The 22,386-nt window shown below is 38.7% G+C and overlaps 1 protein-coding gene across 2 annotated transcripts in view; it reads right to left on the reverse strand.

The window, feature by feature from the left end:
• The window catches only part of AMZ1 (archaelysin family metallopeptidase 1), a 56,189-nt gene extending 34,272 nt beyond the window's left edge, over positions 1 to 21,917 (reverse strand). The window contains exons 1-3 of one of the 2 annotated variants that reach the window (XM_052000084.1): positions 21,475 to 21,917; positions 5,906 to 6,605; positions 4,041 to 4,208 (exon numbers count right to left, since the gene is read on the reverse strand). In XM_052000084.1, the coding sequence (XP_051856044.1) occupies positions 4,041 to 4,208; positions 5,906 to 6,209 (472 nt within the window). In that variant the 5' untranslated portion in view covers positions 6,210 to 6,605; positions 21,475 to 21,917. Of the gene's footprint in view, positions 1 to 4,040; positions 4,209 to 5,905; positions 6,606 to 20,235; positions 21,433 to 21,474 lie in introns of those variants that run through there. The other variant, XM_052000083.1, reaches the window with a different exon arrangement.
• Between the last annotated feature and the right edge of the window lie 469 nt (positions 21,918 to 22,386).

Below are 22,386 nucleotides of genomic sequence, written 5' to 3' on the forward strand. Positions count from 1 at the left end.
TATCAGATATCAGATATCATATAAGAATATATATAATAAGATAATTTATAAGATTGGTTATTGTCCAGCTGATATTAATACAATACACATATTGAATTTGGAATAAGACAAAATCAGTCAGATAGCAGGGACTGAGAATAGTATCTGAAAGTATTAATTAAAAGGAAAAGGACTGGGAGATCTTACAATTTCTATATTCTCTATTTTTTGGTATATTTATCCAACCCTCAGAGACAGTTCCCTTAAATCCTTAAAGTAAATTTTTTTAATCAGTATCTTGGAGGAAGACAGGAGAGCAGAGACTGTGAAATCTAAATGCTGGAAGAGAGGAAGAAGTAGCACCTTCTCCCCTCCCCTAGGCTTCCTATTGGGATCTCTCTGTAGTCACAGACCCAAAGAAAAGTCAAATTTTTATACCTAGGGAACTAGTTCAGGAAACACTTTAAAAGAGCTAAAAGAAAGAGAAAGGGCTATTCCTTTAGAAATACAAATCCTGATCTAAATAATCCAATTTAAATTAAAAGAAGCTGGCCAGTTTGTTTTTGTTTTTTTTTTTTTTTTATCAGTAAAGGGAGGCAATTTTAAACTCCATTTAAACAACCTGCCTTTAAAAATGCTAATACTAATTTAAGGAGGCATTAGCTGTGGGAAAATCAAAATATCTTACTTCCACCTTTCAAGGGACTACTTAAAAATCAGAAAAACTTAATATTAAAAAAATTTTTTAAATTCTCATAGATACTTTAATTATGAACACGGAACATATTTTCTTCCCACTAGAGATCCATGAGTCCACTTCCTTCAGCTATACTAGGTCTTATTTTAGGATGCAGTTTACAAGTATTGTCAAGGTTTAAGGTTATTTTGAATTTTTAAGAAAATATGTATTCTTTGCTATACCACTTCTCGCTATAATAATTTTTCTTAAATACTTAGTGGGAGAAAAATAGCACAGTATTATTAATACCTTACCAAAAAAAAAAAAAAATAGGAAAAGCACAAAAATAAAAATAAATGTTTTTATAAAAAATAAAAAAATTGGGGGTGGTGAAGGTTTTGGGGAGCATAGGAAAGGAGGTATTCTGGATGCAATCTATCACTGATTTTAGGCCAATTCCAAAATGGAAATTGGAGGGGATAATTTGGTTACTCTAAATGATTATCAGGAATTAGTGAGGGATATTAATTGTATAAAACTGTATTTGAATTTGGGAACAAATGAATTGACAAAATTATTTCAAATTTTACAAAGATATCTTAATTCTAAAAGAAATCTTACCAAGTAAGCTGGGATCAGTTGCAAGCAGTGGAAGGAGCAATAAATTCTTGTAACTTGGACAGCATGGGTGTATTTGCTAACCAGTCTCAGAAGGGCTTTTCCGTTTGCCCTGAGATGATGGTAATACTGATTCAAGGAGCTTTAATGATTGGCAAGTTCTGGTGAATAGGTACTAAAGTCCAATTGATAATATTTTTAGCTACAAATTTTACAATTTGTGACTAGGCATCAATGGATATTTCCATAACTGACTAACAAAAGTTAGCCTCTTTGTATGTGTATTCCATCTATCTGGACTGTAAAATGTGCCTTAAATCCTCTGGAAAGATGGGTTTGAAAGGTGAGGCTTGAAAAAAAAACCCTAAACTTAAGATGACCCAGCAATACCAAAACTTTTTTGCTTATCTAAAAAAGACCTTTGTCTCTTTTTCTGTAAAAACCGTCCTTAGCATAAAAATAGCAATGAAAACTTCATTCAAGCTCTGTCTCCCTACCCTTGTTTTTGAACACTATTACTAAATATTTTTTTAATACTTTGCTTGAAAATACACAGTAGGTGTTATATGCAATTATTACTATGCTGTATACCACTAAGATCTTAATAATTTTCAGATAGCAAATTTTCTGTTTTTTGAAACATCCCAAGTCCTGAAGATTCTGCTAGTTAAAAGATTTCTTAACAGTAATTTTTATGTGTGTGAGTGTGTAAAAGAATGGTTGATGCTTGCACAAGTGATGATAATAATATGTTGGGTTTTTTTTTTCAAGTTTATGGTGTTATGCAAAGTTGGGACAATTCTCATCAATGTCATTTTTGTTTGTGTCTAGGTTTGTTTCTGTGCAGAATGTCCACGTCATATGTGTGTGTAAGTTAGATTTTGGAAAGAGTCATAGGCAACTACAACTTTATGCTGTAGTAATATCTTACAGATTCTCAAAAGTTTCATGAGCAAAACACCTTAGTAAAAGTCTCAAATTTTGAGAAAATATCGATTATGAAATTTGGAAATTAGTCAAAAACAACAATAGGAAAATAGCAGTTTTTAACTAACTTTTCTTAGAATCTTATCTTGTCTGAAGTAATCTCCCACTCCAGTGGGAGTGAGATTCTGGAGGGATTGTTGCCATCCTTATCATTATTTCCTAACTTCTCTCATATGTTAATGTATTGTAGAAAAAGTCTTAATAGCGGTAGCCTCAAAACCTGGAATGGAGTCTTACCTCTTGGCCCTCTACATGAAGTAACTGCCTTTACAAAAGCTCATCAAAGGACATAAACATTTAATAAAAAGTAAGGAGATTCCCTTCTCTTCTCCGCTTGGACACTTAGAATAAGAGGAAGCCTTTGCAACCTGAGAACATTAACAAAACCATTTCTAGCTCTTACATGCAGTAAGCTTTCAAAGAAAGTCTTCCTTTTAATTCTTCATGATCTGTTTTTGTTCCCATTCTTACTCCTAAATCCAGTATTAATCCCTCAGGACAGGGAAGAAGGCTACTTTCAATGCATAGTATGACAATAAGCAGATCCAAATCCTGCCTCAGACATTTACTAGCAGATTTGTCTGATATTTGGAAAGGGATGGGATTAAAAATTGTTTTTTAAATTTTTTTGCCTTTTTAAACATGAACTTCATAATCAACAAACATTTCAATATTCAAAGAAGAAAATTTGTATGACATTGACAACTCTTTTTTTGAAAAAGAAACTATATATATATAATTATATATATGCATATACATATGTTTTATACACATACATATAACAAGATTTGTGAATCTGGGCAAGTTCACAACTTCTTTCTCTTTCAGTGTCCTCTGTAAATTGAGGAAGTTGATTTAATGGCCTCCCAAGTTCTTTTTAGTTCTAAATCTCCGGACCTAAGATCTTAGGATTGGCCCAATCAGATGATTATTAAAAGAAAAAGAAGCAAAATCATCTAAGCAGAGGCATGCCAAATGGCAAAATACTCTCCGGGAAGACAACAACTAAGAGAGGTACATAGTTCATTTGGGACTTTTCCCAGCCAGAAGACCAAGGTTCATATTCCACTTTCATAATGGAATGTGTGTGTGTGTGTGTGTGTGTGTGTGTGTGTGTGTGTGTGTGTGTGATGGAGGAAGAGAGTGATTGGGATTCTCCAAACTTCACTTTAAGCATCCTATAACAATCATACAGTGAAAAGAACACTAGCACTGGAGTCAGAAGTATGATCTTGGACAAGGTCATTTGAAAAATGAAGACTTTGAACTGAAACACCTCTAGTTCTGCAACTATGTCCATGTACAACTGAATGAGCGATCCTAGTCAATCAATTTCAACCTGTCCCATCTGCCCTCTATCCTGTCTCCTGGCCTATAATATAAAGTCCTTATATAGCATAAAATCCCTATAAAGAACCTAACCTTCAATTAGATATGTCCTTTGGAGACCAAAAAAAAAATAGAGATGCTCAATTATCAGCCATTCTAAGGGGATTCTTTCCCTCACCTCTACTATATTCCTTGGGATATCTTATTATGAATAAGGCTTTTTTTTTTTTTAAAGTAATTACCTAAAGTAAGGGAAATAGGCACCAATCAATCTAGTTGTGGAAATTTCATTTTCCAACGCCCTTAGCTTTTTTCTCCCACAAAAACAGGATTTCATCCTACCCACCTTCCTTCTTCCACAGGGCATACAGGTCAAGAAAGGCATTTTCCCTAACTGATCAGAACCAGATAATACCACTTGGAATCCTTACTCCCAATCCAAACTGACCGGCATGGAGCTGGATCTTGTCAGAGTCCCGATTATGACGGAAGCAGCAGTGGATGGAAGAGATTGATACGGAAGGAAGGCACTTTACCCGAAGCCCCAGGAAGAAAGATTCCACGCAACCTCGGAGACAGTCCAGGAGGGAACTCCCTACAGGGCCTTCACTTAGATCTAGGAAGAGAAACAGCATGGTCAGTTTCTGTTTTGGACATATCCTGTTTGTCTGCACAGTCCAAAGAAATCGCCAATGAAGAAGACACAATCAAGTTGCACTCATTTCACAGTCAGGATCAACTCTATAATGCAAGGTGAACTATCTACCTACAAGGATCAGGTAAAATCCAAATGGCTGGCTTTTCAGGGGCTGGCTCTTAATGATGCTTGCTTGAAGAAGAGATTCAAGTCAGCCTAGAACTTTGGTGTTAGAGTCCCCTCCTCTCTGAGTGTAGTACTGTAACAGAATTCCTTGAGCAGCTATAGCTGTCCTTCTTCTCAGAGTAGCCCCCTTACTTTTGGGTGGACACCTATATCCAATTTCATTCAACAACACACCTATTGGACCAGTGTTATCTCTCATATCTAAGATATTGCTAATGCTCATTGGTTAGTGTTTCTCCATTATACCTTGCTCTAGAACTTAAAGAATCAACACTATTAGGAGGAGGATAGGAAGGGAGTAGAAAGCCATCATATTTCTTTTCAAAAAGTGTCTGAAACAATGCCATTTTTTTCTCTCTCTTCCTCTCTCAGCACAGGAATAAATAAATTGTCCAGCTCTCTTGCCTCCATTGTTGTTATTCCCAATGGAAATTATTAACCAGATCCTGCTATTCCCCCTACGTGTTTCTCTCTGTGTGTCTGTCTGTCTGTGTCTATGTCTGTGTGTGTGCGGTGTCTCTCTCTGTGTCTGTCTGTCCCTTTCTCTCTCTCTATCTCTCTGTCTTTCTGTGTGTCTGTTTCTCTCTGTGTGTTTTTGTTTTTCTCTTTATCTATCTCTGTCTCTGTGTGTGTCTCGCTCTGTTTCTGTCTCTGTGTCTGTCTCTCTGTCTCTGTCTGACTTCATGTGTGTGTGTGCCTGTCTGCCTCTCTCTTCTCCCCTCTCTGTCTATCTGTCTTTCTGTGTCTCTCTTTCTCTCTGTGTTTGTCTGTCTTTCTGTCTGCCTCTGTCTCTCTCTCTCTTCACCCTTCTCTTGTGTCTGTCTGTCTCTCTGTACCTGTCTTTTTCTCTTTCTGTCTCTATTTTTATGTGTGTGTCTCTCTTTCTTCTGTCTCTCTGTGTCTCTCTTTCTCTCTGTGTTTGTCTGTCTTTCTGTCTGCCTCTGTCTCTCTCTCTCTTCACCCTTTTCTTGTGTCTGTCTGTCTCTCTGTACCTGTCTTTTTCTCTTTCTGTCTCTATTTTTATGTGTGTGTCTCTCTTTCTTCCCCCCTCTTTGTGTCTGAATGTCTCGTTCTGTCTCTCTTTGTGTCTCTCTGTCTCTATTTCTGTCTCTCTGTGTCTCTGTGTGTGTGTCTCTGTTTTTCTATCTCTGTCTCTGTCTCTGTGTTGGTATCTCTGTCTGTGTGTGTGTCTCTGTCTGTCTCTCACTCTATCTCATATATACACATTCCCTCTCCTTTCCTCCCTCCCTCCCTCCCTCTCTCTTACTCTCCTAAATTCTTTAAATACTGCTTGAGGCAAAATATTTTGCAGCTTAGGGAAGTCAAAGTACTCTGGGTTATAACTTCTAAGAATTATAAATTACAGAAATCTTCCTCGAGGGGGGCCAGAGAGACTTTAATATAGACCTAGACCCTGACCTGTCCAGATCGGGGTGTGAAGCCTGGAGCCCAAAACCATGTTCATCCACTCCTCCCCCAACCCAGCCTACCTATTGGCTGTAGGTAAATATGCTTCCGGCACATGCTCTGTTTCCTCCTTAGAAGAGAGTGGTAGAAAGTCTCAAAGTCCTCTGGAGCATCAGGGTGGCTCAGGAGCCAGTCAAAGGCAGTCCTGATCACCAAGGTACAGAAGAGGGTCCTCTGTGGGTTGTATGCTTCAGAGAGGAAAAGCCTCTCAGTGGTGGAAAAAGCCTTAGCATAGAGTTCCTGTAGAACAGGGTTGGTGGAGATGAGGGCGTCCTTCAAGGCCCGAGGACCAAAACTGAACTCCTCTGCATGCTTACACTGCAACATTGCTGCCGGGCAAGCCCTCAAGCCAGGAGAACCTCTAGAGGGAGAGGGGGAGATTTAGCATCAGCAGGCACCGGCCTCAGGAGCTCACTTCATCGGGTGTTTCTTCTGAGGAAAGTCTTTGGGGACAGCAGGAGTCAGAAATGAGTTATGGCCCAACTCCTGAGAATCAAGGTTCACTAAAAGACCTTCTTCTCCTGTGAAGGGACTGTGACCCAGAGCTGCTTCTTGAGTTGATCTAAGTGGCTTTAGAGAATGCCAGCAGGAAAGTACATGTTGCCAGTTAAAAGATCCTGAGGGCCTCCTAAAGGGTGCAGGGTTCTGGTACAGGATGGATATTGAGAATCAATAGAGGCAATAATGGGATCACAACAATATCTGCCAACCCATAGGATAATCCTGCAGCAGGAGAAAAAAAAGTCATAGAAACATTGTCATCATTTTTCCTGTGCAATTACAGAATAACAGAATTTTAAAATTAAAAAGTGTCTCAATAACCATTTCCTCCAACCCATAATCTGAAAGTAATTCCCACCACAATAGATTTAGCAAGTCCTTAATCAGCCTCTGATTGAAGACTTCCAAGGAGGGGGAAGCCACTACCTCCCAATGTAACCCATTCACTTTTTAAAAAATTATTTTTAATTTATGTAATAAAACAAATAGTTCTATAACATAGTACCATAAAAAGATGATTGCATTTTATGCTTCTTAGACAGCTCTAATTGTTAAAGTTTTTCCTGACACCAAGTCTACACTGTCAAATCAGTCAATAAATATTTATTAAGCACCTACTATGTGCCAGGCACTGCTCTAAAATAGTGGGAATATAAAGAAAGGCAAAAGTGGTGACACAGTGGATAGAGGACCAGCTCCAGAGTGAGGAAGACCTGAGTTCAAATCCAACCTCCAACACTTTTCCCTTCCAAGGTGAGTGACCCTCACTTAACCCTGATTACCTCACATTAAAAACAAACACTAATGAAAAATAATCCCCTTTAAGATATTTTTACCATCTTTTACATATATTGAATTACATGCCATCTAGGGGAGGGAGAAGGAGATTGGAACACAGGGTCCATGTTGAAAAAATTATCCTTGAATATGGTTTGAAAATAAAAACTTCAATTAAAATAAATAAATAAATAAATGGCTTTTTTTTTTTTTTTTTTTAAGAAAGTTACTCCCTAATCTCAAGGAGCTCACAATCTAATGGAGACAACATATAAACAATTATATTCAAATCAACAATATACAAAATAAATAGAAGATGGTCAATAAAGGAAAGACACAAGAATTAAAGGAAAACAAGAAAGGTATCCTATAAATATAAACTTTTAGCTAAGACTTGAAGGAAGCCAGGGAAGATAGAAGGCAGAAAGGAGGGAGCAAATTCCAGATAGCAGTAAATAAAAATATCAAGAGAGGGAGTATTTTTTGTAACCTCTCTATAATTTACATCTGTTCATTTGTCTGGCTATGCCCTCTGGAGAGTAATGAAATAAATCTAATCCTTTTCCAATAAGACCTCTGGATACTTAAGAGATAGCTATTACATTTCTCCTGAGTGTTCTCTTCTTCAGGCTAAATGTCCCCAGTTCCTTAAACTCTCTCTTCTTATTTAATATATTTTTTAATTACATATAAAAAACAATTTTAACATTTTTTTAAATTTTGAGTTTCAAATTTTTTCTCTTTCCTCTCCCTCCCTCCCCCATTGAGAAGGCAAGCAATTTCACATAGATTATATATGTGAGGTAATGGAAAACACATTCCCATGTCATTTTGTGAAAGAAAACTCAGACAAAAAAAAAAAAAAAAGAAAAGAAAAAGTATCTTTGATCTGCATTCAGGCTCTATCAGTTCTTTCTCTGGAGATGGACAGCACCTTTCATTCTAAGGCCTACAGAGTTGTTTTGGATCATTGCATCATTGAGAATAGCTAAGTTATTTATAGTAGATCCTCATATAATATTGCTGTTACTATGTACAATGTACCAGTTTTGTTCATTTCACTTTGCATCAGTTAATGTAGGTCTTTCTGTGTTTTTCTGAGAGCATCCTGCTCATCATTTCTTAAAACACAATAGTATTCCATCATAAACATATACAAAAACTTGTTCAGCCCTTCCAATTGATGTTCATCCCCTCAGTTTTCAATTTTTGTCATACTAAAAGAGCTACTATAAATAGTTTTCTACATGTAGTTTCTTTTCCTTTTTGTTTTTTATCTCTTTGGAATACAGACCCACTAGTGATATTGCTTAGTCAAAAGGTTTGCATGGTTATATAGCTCTTTGGCTGTAATTCCAAATTTTCTCTCCAGAATGGTTGAATCAGTTCACAAACACATCATTATCATATTACAACAAGCAACATTAGTGTTTTAATTTTCCCATATCCCCTCCAACATTTGTCATTTTCCTTTTCAGTCATTTTAGCCAATCTGAATGTATGAGATAATAGCTCAAGTTATTTTAATTTGCATTTCTCTCATCAATAGTGATTTAGAGCATCTTTATCATATGACTGTAGATAACTTTGATTACTTTGTCTGTAAACTGCCTATTCATATCATTTGACCATTTATCAATTGAGGAATGACTTATATTTTATTGTTTTATTCAGCATTGCATCATTTTCATTTCTCTTCCCAATTTTTCCACTATCTCTCATGATTTTTAAAATCCTTTTTGAGTTCTTCCATGGCCTGAAACCAATTCATATTTTTTTCTTTGAGGCTTTGGATACAGGAATTTTGATTTTGTTGCTTTCTGAGTGTGTGTTTTGATCATCCTTTTCACCAGAACTTTTTTTTCCTGCGGTTTGCTCATTTTCCAACATGTTTCTTGTCTTTTAAGTCTATGCTAAAGCTATGTTTCCCCAGTGAAGAGGGCATGTTCCCAAGCTTCATGTTTTCAAAGGTAATTTTGGGGATCTCTGAGTTTTTTGGCTCTTTTGAGATGGTATGATCTAGAGAGAGATGTGTTTCCTACTCTCCTAGTCTGGTTTGTGAGCTACCACAAGTATTTCTTCCAATCCTGGAATTGTGATGAGGGTCCCTGCTGCCCTGAAGCTACAAGCTCTACTGCACTAATGCTCCTTCCACTGGGACTAAGATCCAGGACTGCCACCCAGATCCAAGTATAGACAATGCAACAGAGTCCTGCCCCTGGCGGGTAACTTTGTAAATCTCCTTTTGATTTGTTGGCTGATCCCCTTACCATCTGTGATCTGAGTGGTCTGGAAACTGCCACTTTTCCCACAAATTCAGTCACCCTGGTTTGCTAGAGTTCCAGTCTGCACTGGACTATACTCCACTCTTACCCTGGTACAACAGACCTTTCTAACCTCAGTTGCCCTGGGTTAGAAAATTATTTCACTCAGTCTTTTGGGGTTCTAGAACTTGTTTGGAGTCATTATTTAAAAGTATTTGGAGGGCTTGGGGGGAGGATTGTTGTTTTTCCTTCATTCTCAAAGAGATCTTGCTCAATTGTTGTCAGTCGTGTCTGATTTTTCAAGATCCCATCTGGGTTTTTTTCCATTGGTTTTGCCATTTCCTTCTCCAGTTCATTTAACAGATGAAGAAACTGAGGCAAATTGGGTTAAGTGACTTGCCCAGGATCACACAGCTAGTAACTATCTGCAGTCAGAACTCAGGTTTTTCTGACACCAGTGCTCCAGGCCAGTGCTTACTGTGTGATCCAATGTTTATTTTATTCTATCTGCCTCAGTCTCCTCATCTGTAAAATGAACTAGAGAAGAAAATGACAAACCACTCCAGTATCTCTGCCAACAAAACCCCAAATAGAATCATGAATTACTCCTATTAAGCTTGTAGTTGATCCAGATCTTTTTTTCAGATTGTGAAATTAATTTTTTGAACATAAGTTCTTATTAAGCATAATTAGAGAACTAAATGAGATAAGAAAAACATGGCACATTCCCCTATGAATTAGTTCCTCATCAAAAACCTTCACTGAATGGTATTCTATGCCAGACAGTATACAATGGAAACTCTATAATCCCCAGCAAGACACACTGACACTGTTTTCCACAGGAGTTTTGGAAAATATACATGATCCACTTTTAAGTGTTATCCTTTCTATTCTTTATTATTTTTATTATTTCTCAATCCTAATTCCTACCAGTCTAGTGTAGAATCTGTACAGTTTTTCACTTTTAAGATATAAATGTAGATGATATTCTTGCCTTTTTTCTAACACTGCCCTTCCCCCTCTTCCTCCAGGAGCTTGAGTAGTTGCAGCAGGAAATGTGTTTCCATGGAACCTTCCATGCCACGGGCTCTGCTGTTGCTATAATCTATACAGAATGGGTTTGTAGACACGTACAAACCCTGAAATACAGTTTATCACTCTCTTTCTTTGTCCCCATAATGCATTCAGCATTGATGGGCACCTTTACTAGCATCCTTCTCTTTTTATTTAACTACTGTAGATCCAGTGGGGCCCTTTCACATGGGAAACAAGACTTTCCAATCTAATTTGTAATTACAGAGTGCATCCTCTGTGATTCTCTTCATGTCCATGACACCTTTTCATTATCTGAATTACAAGTTTTGCTGGCCAGGGGCCCACTTGTTTACGTGGAAACTGTTGTAAGCTGCAATCACTGAAATCAAAATGGTCTTCGATTTTCATTTGTGTCATCAAGATGATGGAGATGATTGGGAAAGGAATGGGAAGAAAGGAAGACAGGGAATGAGAGAAGACAATTGCATCCACCAAAGAAATGCAGATTCCAAAGTTTCCTGAGGCATGCAAGAGATATAAATTAAGTAGTCAGAGCCATGAGTACATGCCAACAACTGTAAGCTATAAATAGGAAGATCTGAGAAAGAAAACAGAGCTTTTTGAACTGCTGAAATATATTTGACTGGGAGAGGACTCTTAGGAAGGAATATAAAGGAAGAAGTACAATATGAGTGTTTCACTTTACAAATGAGAGAATTCCTTTTGAATCTAGAGGTGTGTGTGTGTGTGTGTGTGTGTGTGTGTGTGTGTGTGTGTGTAAGGAAGAAACAAAGCTTTCTCTTCCATCCCCTCCTTCCCCCTACCATACCAGTACCTTTTGATAACATAACAAAGAAATGAGGAAGAGTAATGAAAAAGAAAGCTATTAAAGCATGACGTTGGGGACCCATTCCAATTCTTTCTCAGCCCCTCATCTTAAGGAGATAATGACAAAAAGGTACCACACAACCAAAATATTCATACAAGTACTACTTTGCACTAGCAAAAATATGGAAATAAATTATATGCCCCCAAAATGGAGATAAGTAAACAAATTGTGATGTGATAAAAGAATGTAAAGCATATGTGACTGAAGGATAATGAGTATCAAACATGAAGAATTACAAGAAATAGAGGAAGGCTTGTGTAAGTTAAAAATAAAGAGTAAAAGAAGAAGGTTTAAAGAATTGTGTGTGTGTGTGTGTGTGTGTATGTATGTTTATATATATATATAATTTAAATTAAGATATTAAAAGGCAAGAAAACTCAGATTAAATAATAGACAATGCTGATTGCAAATTATTAACAATAAACCATAGAATGGAAAGGTTTTTGTCTTTTAAAGAGACTGGCAAGTGGTTTTCTTGGAGGATCCTGGATCAAGTTTGAATCATGACCAATGGTTCTCCATTTTTTTGAGTAGACCACAGAAAACTCAAGTTTTTAAAGGATTGTAATTTTTCCATGCTCACTTTCATCTGGCTGCTTCAGAATCTGTCTATTTCTTAGTAATCAAGTTTTGTCCATCAGGTATGCAAAATTCTTGATACTTCCAGTTTGAGGAGGAATGAGAAAGAAGGGAGAAGGAAAGACAGGATAAGTTTCTAAAATATTTTATGAGTTACATCTAATATGGGCTTTGAGTTTGGAATATTTTTCATCTTTCGTATAGCCATTATTTTATAGATGGAGGGGGAAAAATGATGGCCCTGAGAGGATTATGAGATAAAAGCCTTAAAAGGAAGGAGGCCTAGAGGGGGCAGTCACATAGGTGATAAATAGCAGAACCAAAATAAATAATTTTGCCAAAGTCAATGCAATGACCTCACAAATCTATTTAGATTCCCATCCTAAGCCCATCTATTAGGCAATGCTGCCTCTCTGTTAATGTATAAAAATTGTATTAGGCTTGAACTAAGCCAACCTTACTTTTTCAAGTAATTCTTAAAATGTTCTCTCTTCCCTATTTCTAACATTTGGATCATCCTAAGGAAGGCGTTTTACTTTATTTTGTACCCTATTTTACCTTCTTTGTATTCTATTCCAATGTGGAGACCTGCAGATGCCATTAAACCATGCCTTAGAGGACCTCTTTCAATTCTTTTCCATTCCCCTTAATCTTTCCAGTTCTCTTTTCATTCTAAAACATTTCACTCCCTCTAGATACCCAAGGATTTGTGAAGTGTGTTGTGGAAATGCCTGCTCAATATATATTAGCTACTTTCTATAATTAGAGAAGCAGTGTGGTATAATAGATAGCTTACGGTACTCATAACCCTGAAGACCTGTGTTCAAATCCTTCCTCAGATACATAACTAGCTCTATCAATATGAATCAATCATTTCTTTTGTCTAAGCTTGTTTTCCATCTTTCAAGTGGATAAATAATAACATAATAAAATAAACTAATATATAAATATATAAAAATATAACAGGTAATAGTAGTATAATAAATACATAACATAATAAAACCTACCTCCCAGTATTGTAAAAACTAAATGAATGTCTGTAAATTCCTTTGCAAACCCCAGAATCCTATAAAAATGCTATTATTATCAAATATTATTTGATAAAAATAATCATAATCATTGATAAAATGATATTAATTTAAGACCCATTGTCTCACTCAAAAAATGATGTCTTTTTCCTTGGCTCCCTAGTGGGGAGGTCGGGGAGAAGAAGCAAGCATTCAAGTAATTACTATGTGCCAAGCATTGGTCTAATCATTTTACAAATATTATTAATATTTTCTCATGGTAAGTCTCCTGTAAGATTCACTGATAAATGTGAAGAAGTAAGCCACATGCTCTATCATCTTTTCAGGTTCTCTTATTATTTGTATCATCTGGGTAAGTTAGTTAACCTCAGTTAAACTCAGTAAAACTAGTTGAGTTAAACTCAAATCTTTTACCAATTCATCTTCCCCTCTACCTCTGAATCTTCCTCTCACTCAGTCTGGAAATGCATCAACAACTCATGGACCTGATTCTACTACTGACCGGCACAGGAGCTTTGACCTACTCTGTTTCTGACTTAGATGCAATTACCTTTCCTTAGACAGCCTGATGGCCCATCCCATCCCCTATGGGCTCCCCATATTGGTGCTAGACTTACTGGGGACAAGACTTGCTTAGAACTCCAGCACTCAAGACTTACCAGCTGCAGGAATAAAAGTCTCTTCCACCTTAACTCACTAGTCCCAGCACATCCGGGCATCTTATTCAACTTGGCTTCTAGCCCAGTTTCTGACCGTATGTTTTCCCTTGGACTTGGAATGCCTGGTACTCTTTCTTTCTGGATCTCTTATCTCAGAGGATTGCCCACTGACCTTCCATAGGAACACCATCCTGGCCACAGGGAAACCTTGACAGAAAGGAGGTGGAAGTCCCTGTGGAGAAAGCTAGCAGACATCACCCCACAAGTGGGTAACGGGAGCCTTGTTCCTCCCTACCTGCACCCTAAATTCCTGTCTCAGACTCTACCACATAGTCTGGGAATATAGACAGAATGTATTTTAAATTAACAACTCACCATAAGCCCCAGCTGATGAGGACTCAGAGGCTGATGCATTGTCTGGGGTTGGGAGTTCTGGGCTGTATTAGAGCTAAAACCAATCTGTGTTTGCATTAAATCTGGCATCAGCATGCTAAACCCCCATTGTGGAGGAAAGGAAGGGAGGACCGAGAAGGAGGCATCCTAAGGAAGGGCTAATAGTCCAGGTCAGAAAAGGAAGAGGTCAAAGCTTCCAGGAGGATGGGAAGTGTGGAGGCCATGATAATTCCTGTCTGTGTCAAACAGGAAACCTACTCTCCAGAAAGACATTTGGAGCCAATATGGTCATCCTGATGTTATGCAATGTGATGAATAATGTCATTTGAATGTAAATTATGTAGGCTCCTTTTTACTATAGACAGAACCATCTCCTCAGTGGTAGATGTAAATGTGGCAACTTGGGAGTGCTAATTTATGATTAGTACAGAGATCCTTTGACAGAAGGTAGAATGGGAAGGGGGCAAACAAGTTGGTGCCCATATGGCTGGATCCAGGAAATATCAAAGAAATAGACTAAAAGTGATGCTAAGAAAAAAAATTATAAGAAAATACTAGAAAGAATTGAACATATATCCCCAAACCAGGTTGGGTTAGCTCAAAGAGGAAAACACGTAGATACATATGGTATTTGCCCAATAGATTTTTCCCCTTCCCGTGGGTGTGTGTGGATGTGGGGGGGTGTGTGTATACATATACGCATATATGTGTATATGTATATATATATATGAATGATGAGGAAGTCAGGGAATGCAGGGTGACTCTTTAGATAGTGGTGGGAGCACACAGAATTAGGAATTACAGGCTCTGTCACTTACCAATTTGGCTTATCTAAGCCTATTTTACCTAGTTATAAATGTCTGCCCTTACTACCTTACACATTTACCAGAAAGAGAGTTTTACCCCAATGCATCATAATCTTTTCTCCAAAAGAGATCTGATTCAGTTTATATACATACACACATATACATGTATGTTTATGTATATATACTCATATATATGATATGTTATACAATAGCTATATAATACAGTATATAATAATTATATCTATGTCGTTGTTCAGTCATTTCAGTCATATCCAATTCTTCATGACTCCATCTGGGGTTTTCTTAGCAAAGAAACTGCAGGGGTTTGCCATATTCTTTTCCAGCTCATTTTACAGCTGAGGAAACCAAGGCAAATAAGGTTAAGTGATTTGTCCAGGATCACACTGCTAGTAAGTGTCTAAGACTGAATTTGAATTCAAGTCTTCCTGACTCTAGGCCTGGTATTCTATTTGCTGTACCCCAAGCTGCATATATATTTATTTCAGCCACTTATTATTATTATATTTTATCATATATTAATATTATTTCATCAGACAAACCTGACTCAAATCCATCTACAAATACTAAAATTTTCATTTTATACATTTGGAAATTTATAAATTCATGCAGTGGAAAAAGCTCTGGCTTTGGAATCAAAGGACATGATTTTGAACCTCAGCTCTGCCATATACTATCCATGTGACCCATGAGCTTCACCAGCTCTTACTCTTCTCACCTGAGACTGTACTAAGGTCCCTTAGGTCCCTTACAGCTCTAAATCTCTGATGTTATGATCCCACATATATGTTGCAATTCAATCTTTATTTCTAGAGATAAGCAACATAAATGTTTGCTTATGCAGTATTGCTAACAACAAGATCCTACATTTAAATGCATCTCAATTGTGCTGAGTTGAGTAAAGTCTCATCACAATTGACAGCTACCTCAAAATCATTATCTTAGTATTTTAGCCAACTACAAATTATTCCTTCTATCATCAAAAGTAAACCTATAAATTATTCTCTTTAGATTATAGTATTCTCTTCTGGAGACCACTGGTGTTTTCCAGGGCAGCCAGATTTGGGAATGATAGCACCATAATTGATGGGTACTTAAGAAATAAGAAATAATACAGGTTGGTTTGAATACTTAGAGGGACTGACTGTCATGTTCCTTCAAGAAAAAGAAAAAAGACTTGTACAACATGATAAATATGGAAATATAGTTAAAAGAATTGCACATATCAGATTACTTGCTGTTTTGAGGAGAGGAGAAGTAAGGAAGGAAGGGAGAAAAATTTGGAACACAAAGCCTTACCAAAATGAATGTTGAAAATTATCTTTACATGTATTTGAAAAACAAAATGCTATTGAAAATTTTAAAAAGAAAAGAAGTATAACACAGCCACTGGTGATTTTTGTTGTTGTTCAATCGTTTTTAACTTTTATTGATCCCGTTGGTGGTTTTCTTGACAAAGATACTGGAGTGATTTGCCATTCTTTTCCATCTCATTTTACAAATGGTGAAACTGAGGCAAACAAGGTTAAGTGACTTGGTCAGGGTCACACAGCTAATAAAAGACTGAGGCCATATTTAAATTTAAGTCTTCCCAATTCCAGCCCCAACTCTCTATCCACTGGGCCATGCAGCTGCTCAGGTAATATCTATAAGTAAGTCAGGATCATAGGTTTCTATATGTCAAGTCCCCAATCTACTGGTTGATCTGAGAAGATTTTGAGGCATTCCCTCAAAGATCTTTAAGTTGCTAATTGCCTTTCTGAAGTTTTATATGGTGTGAGCAGTTATTTCCTTTCCTCAGTTATATTCAGGGACTTTCCTGTCCATGAAACTATAACTAGAGTAGAGTAGCTTGGACTTTGCCTCAGAATGCTGATATGGGAGGGAGACACACAGTTCTTCTGAACTGTCCCAACACTCTTCATAGTCTTCTGTTGCCTGTATAATACAACTTTGGTCTCTTGTGTCTTCTTATCCCCTTTCCTAGTGTGATTGTATCTGTGATTATATAACTGTGCCCCTGCCATATAACTATCAACAGGCTAACCGTCTCATGTGCTGTTTCCTGCCCCCAACTCTTTTTGCATTAAGAAAGAATTCCTGCTAAGTGAAGTGAGCAGAACCAGATCATTGTACACGGCAACATCAATATTTTACGATGATCAATTCTGATGGACATGGCTCTCTTAGACAATGAGATGGGAACTGAGTGTAGACCACAACATAGCATTTTTACTTTTTGTTATTGTTTGCTTGCACTTTATTTTCTTTCTCATTTTTTTTTCCAGGCTTGATTTGATTTTTCTTATGCAAGATAATTGTATAAATATATATGCCTATATTGGATTTAACATATATTTCTACCATGTTTCACATATATTGGACTACTTGCCATCTAGGGGAGGGAGTAGAGGAAGGGGAGAAATTGGAACACAAGGTTTTGCAAGGCTTAATGTTGAAGAATTATCCATGCATATGTTTTGAAAAATAAAAAGCTTTGATAAAATAAATTTAAAAATTTAAAAAGAAAGAATTCCTAGTTACATACACACACTTTCCTGCCCTCAGACTTTCATCATTAGCAAGACTCCTACAAAGTAATTCTTCCTTTCCAAAAAGCCATGTTCTAAAACTGTTATGTGCATGCATACTATGAACTCTAGACTAGTCTTCAAAGCTGTCCACATTTCCTTTCTGGTCTTTTGTTCCCTGGGAAGTTGTTAATAACATCCACAATACAGAAGAGGGGCACTGACGTGTGAATGTGCCAGTCATGAAGTAAAATAAGCAATATTAACCAAACCAGTCAAAAGAAGGGAAAGGTCAGTTCCACATGCCTCTTAGCCCCCAATATCCAACCATGAGTTCAGAATGCTCAGTCAACTAACCCCCTGAGCTGAAGCCCAGGGCCCTCTGAAAGAAGCACTAATCTCTAGTGGGCAGGTTAGGTAAGTTAGCTGACAGAGAGACTTCATGGTGCAATGGAAAGACTCTCTTGTCCATCAAGTGACAAACCACACCTTTGACATTTACTACTGGGCTTTGGTTTCCTCATCTCATGGGAGCTGGAGTAGATAGATCTCCTCTGAAGTCCCTGCCACCCTGAATCTATGACTGTCTCTGTCTCTGTGATAGAATTGGGTTAGCAAAAAAAGGCTAAAGCTGAAAGCAACAGCTTTGATCAATTGGATTCTTCCTAGAGAAATGTTGACAGAGAAGGAGCACCTGTTGGAAAGAAAAATGCCTACAAGCTTGTAGAAGTGCAGGCTCACAGTGTTTTGAGAAAAAAAAAAATATCCAGCCATGACAGTCTGTGTGGAAGACCCTCCTGGCTGACCACAACCTGTCTCACTCCTTTCATCTGTAGGATGAATATTTCAAGGCATGCTTTGCTCTGTTCCCAAGACCCAAGGTACTACAAACTTGTCTAGATCTTTCCAAAGGGACTGTGATCACAATAGATCCTGGTCATTAAGGAAAATCTCCTTCCTATCAGAGACTGCCTGAACCTCTTATCTTGCCAGGTCATTTCTCCAGAAAACAGTTTGTCGGATTGAAACAGATGCTGGATTTGTTGTGAATATAAAGACTTTCTCTTTGTCAGACACTGTTCTGGGCTTGGGAAGGTCCTCTGGGAGACGTATTTGTGTTTGTCTGTGCTCACATTCAGGGGTGGGACAATTTACCTGCTGTCTCTGCTCCACACCAGCCTATTTATCTTGGAAATGGCTGTGGGAGGATGGTGTTTGCATTAGAGAACTAAACAGAAAATGGGAATTTCCAATGTGTAGCTTGTGTTCTACAGAACCTAAGCCACTCTTGGCTATTTCCAGCCTCTCTTTGCATGTTGCGCTTTTGCAAAGTGCTGGAATAATCTTATATATAATGTTTGCTTTTGACTGAACCACTTCATTGGTATCAGATATGGTGGAAAATATTATCTCTAGCTTCAGCGATTCTTTGCTCAAGTGATCAATCAAGTCACTGGAGAACTTTTCTTCAGACCAACTTTTCCATCCTTGTTTTATTATACAGAGGGGGAAACTGTTCTCTGATTCTTTCCCCTGACAGAAAGACTAGAAACACCCATCATTGGATGTTCTATGTGCCCAGAATGGAGTGCACTGTGGGTAGGGACTACCACTTCACTGCAATAAAGGAAGTGCATCATTGGATAGGAAATCAAGGTCAAGTTGTTCTGAATCACTATAGCTTAGGTCACTTTGCTCTTCTCCATATGACTAGACAGATGCCACAGCCTCCAGACAAAGAAATCACACTGTTTCTTTTTTAACAATTTATTCTGATTAAGCTTTGAAAATATCATTGCAGCTGCATAAAGCTATTCACAAAGGGATTTCTAAGCACTAATAGACAATCACTGGTCTTTGTGAAGATGCCATATACAGAGAAGAGGTTTAAGTATTTGGGGATAAGACACTCAGAAGAATAACAAAGGAAATCGAAAGATTAAATGGACTTCTCCAAGGTCATACAGATAGAATGCCTGCGTTCTCAATAAATGTTTGTGGAAAATTTCCACTTCTATTTTTCTTAACTCTAACCACTGTACCTCACTCCTTTCTATGTTATCATCCTAGCAGGAGAAGTAAGGAAGGACGTTTGTTCATCTTTTGTAGCATTTTAAAAGTTTGTCTCCCTTTTGAAATTAAAATTCCCCCCCCCTTTTTTTTTTAATTTTCACTTGTGTGTAGGGGGAAGGGAGGTGGAGGGAAAATGGATATCAAAAGCAGACCACCTTGCAATAAATAAACAATGTTGACTTGCATGAGATTTCTGCCTTTTCCAGTCAGACAGAATCTCCTGATTGGAAGGGACCTTGTAAAGATTTTTACCTCAGACAAGACCACAGTTCAGGCAAATGAAAATGATCCCATTTTCACATGTCTTCAAAGAGATTCCATAAGCACCTTTGGTGACTAGCTTCAATATGAACCCAGAAAAGTATATATTTTTTTTAATGAAGGCTCTAACCTAAGTCTCGCTTGCTGTCTGTTCCCTCTCATCTTGAAGATTTATCTCACACATAGAGGCACGCACTAATCCGTGACATAGAGGAAATGCCCCTTTTCTTGCCTCTGAACTTAACTGCTCAAAGCTGGGAAGGGTTTCAAAGTATCCTCACCCAACCCTGAGTCCTCCTCTCCCGCCCCTGGCGGAGCCCCCTTGAATTTCCAAAACATACACAACTTTAGGGTTTCCCTGACAATTCTGGTACTCTGAAGCTGGAAGGGGGGGGGGGAGGGGGAGAGGGGGTCGAGAGAGAGGGAGAGGAAGGGAAAAAAAAACCCAAATCACAGCACTGCACCAAAAAGTCCTCCATTCTAATCTAGCTTAAGTGAAGAAGGAGGAAGAAAAAAAAAAGAAAAAGAAAACTCCTTACCTCCTCTCCAAAGTATTTCATTTCTGCCTGGAGATCTTTCAAAAAGTAACTGGTATTTCCGTGGATCTCTCCATTCCGGGGTGTGGCTCGCAAGTAGGCGGCTTTGGGGGTTTCTTTGGCCCCAATTCTGGAATCTGCCGCCCCACCCCTTCTTATAATTCGCTGTGTATTAGCATCCAGGCTTTTTCAAAGGCACCAACTGCAGCATCTTTATGAGAAGACTTCAGTCTTGCGAGGGGCATCCCCCTTCTCCCGTGGGAGAGCCTCCCCTTTCCTTTCACAGCGTGGGATTGCTATGATCTTCCGGGCAGCTGCCGTGTTTTCCAGACTACTCTCCTAACCAGCCAGCATCCCTTGCCCCTTCTCCCTCCGAATAGCCTGTCTGCTGTGTCTCCGACACACGTACACCTGGAATTTGGGAGCCCTTTCCCGACAGTTGTTCAAAAAGCATGAATGCACTGCAGCAGATCCCTGAAAACCCAAACAAGCACGAGCCCGGGGGAAGGGGTGGAGGGTGAGGGAGAGGAATCTGCCCTTAGACGTTTTCCTTGGGGGAAAAAACCAGGCTGTCCTGCTCGGCTTGGGCCAGGGCGAGGAGCATCCCTACCCCTCCCGGGCGAGAGAGCAAGCAGCCTGCATCCCTAGTTTGAACAGCAGCACCTGCTTTTAACCGGCATGCCCCACTGAACTCAAGTTGCCTCACTCAAGGCTCTGGAGGGTATCACCTTGACCAATTAGTTGCTTTCTACCTCAGATTGGGAAAAGGGGGGGGGGGGGAACCAATCAACCAAACTCATAGACACCATATAATCTCCTTCTCTACCCCAGCCCCCAATTCCATTTTCAGATCACTTTGTCTTGTATCCTCTTTACCCTTAGGATAGAGTTGATCTAACTTCAGCTAGTTCTCAAGCATATCCAGTGAGAGAGTCCACGTCTGGAGTTAATCAGTCCCTAGAGAATTGGGTTTTAATTTCTCCACTGAGCTTTTTTTTTTTTTTTTTTTGGCAGGCTCTCTCCTTTCTGTTGGAGTCTCTGGCATTTTGATTGTTCTCTTTCTCTCCCCACATCTATTGATCAGAAATCAACTCTGGCTCCCTTACTCCCTCTCTCATCCAATCTTCTCCCCATTTGATGCAACAAGCACACGCCGGCGAGAACTTGTCAGACTGTTTCCCACCTCCTCCCCTTTCTGCCCCTTCCCCCTCCCCGCCCCCCCAGCGCCTTGGCTGGGCTTACCTTGAAAGCAGCCGTTCCTCCTGCAGAGACTCAGCTTGTTTGTTGGAAGGGGTTGGAAGAGAAACGTGTGTGTAGTTGGTATGTGAAAGGAAAATCAGGGAGGTTTCACCGTGACGTCAGCACAGCAAGACAAGATTACAAGAGACAAGGGCAGCGATAAAGGCAGGAGAAATAAACAGTGTGATCAGAAGGGAGAAGAGGGGTGAGCTTGGAGGCGAGAGGGAAAAAATAACACGTGCCAGGGAGGTTGTGGTCATGGAAAACCTTGTTTGCCAAAAAAGAGGGGACTGGGGTGGGGAAAAGACAGGAGACACCTCTGTCCCTTAACTTGAAGAGGATTCTTTATCTTCTTCCCCACTCCCTGTCTTCCTGACCTATGAAATGAATGGCTGACAGGAGAGTAATTAGGACTCTTACCAAATTGTTGCCAGAGCTCTGTAATCTGCCCAAACTGTTTGAGGACTCTTTCCCTTCTTTTCTCCTCTTTCCCCCAGCCCAGAGGGAAGCACCCCTTCCCTCTCGCTTTAGCAATCCAGCATCTGGGAAGTCAAATATTATTAAGTATGAGTCGATGTCAAGTTGGAGGACAATTCTTCTCAAAGAAATAGAACTAATAGGTTTTCTTCCCTCTCCTTAGAAGTAAGCTTGCATCAGTTTTTATGGTTCTCCAGAAAGGATCTCTGGGATTTGATTGTCTCACTTTACTCCCAGAAGAACAGTCTAGTGTTTTCCCCCTCATAGTGCTGAATTTGGAAAGGGTTCCACCTAAGCTGTTCCCTGTTTGTATTCTTTCCATAAGTTAATGCTTCCAAAAGAAGGAAAAGCCAAAGGAAATTGAATATGATTTGCAGGGCTTTTCAATTCCACCTACCAAATGAAATGAGGATCTCACTGCTTTGGAATAGTCATCCA

The sequence above is a fragment of the Antechinus flavipes genome, chromosome 1 (genome assembly GCF_016432865.1).
Source record: "Antechinus flavipes isolate AdamAnt ecotype Samford, QLD, Australia chromosome 1, AdamAnt_v2, whole genome shotgun sequence".
Classification (NCBI taxonomy): Eukaryota; Metazoa; Chordata; class Mammalia; order Dasyuromorphia; family Dasyuridae; genus Antechinus; species Antechinus flavipes.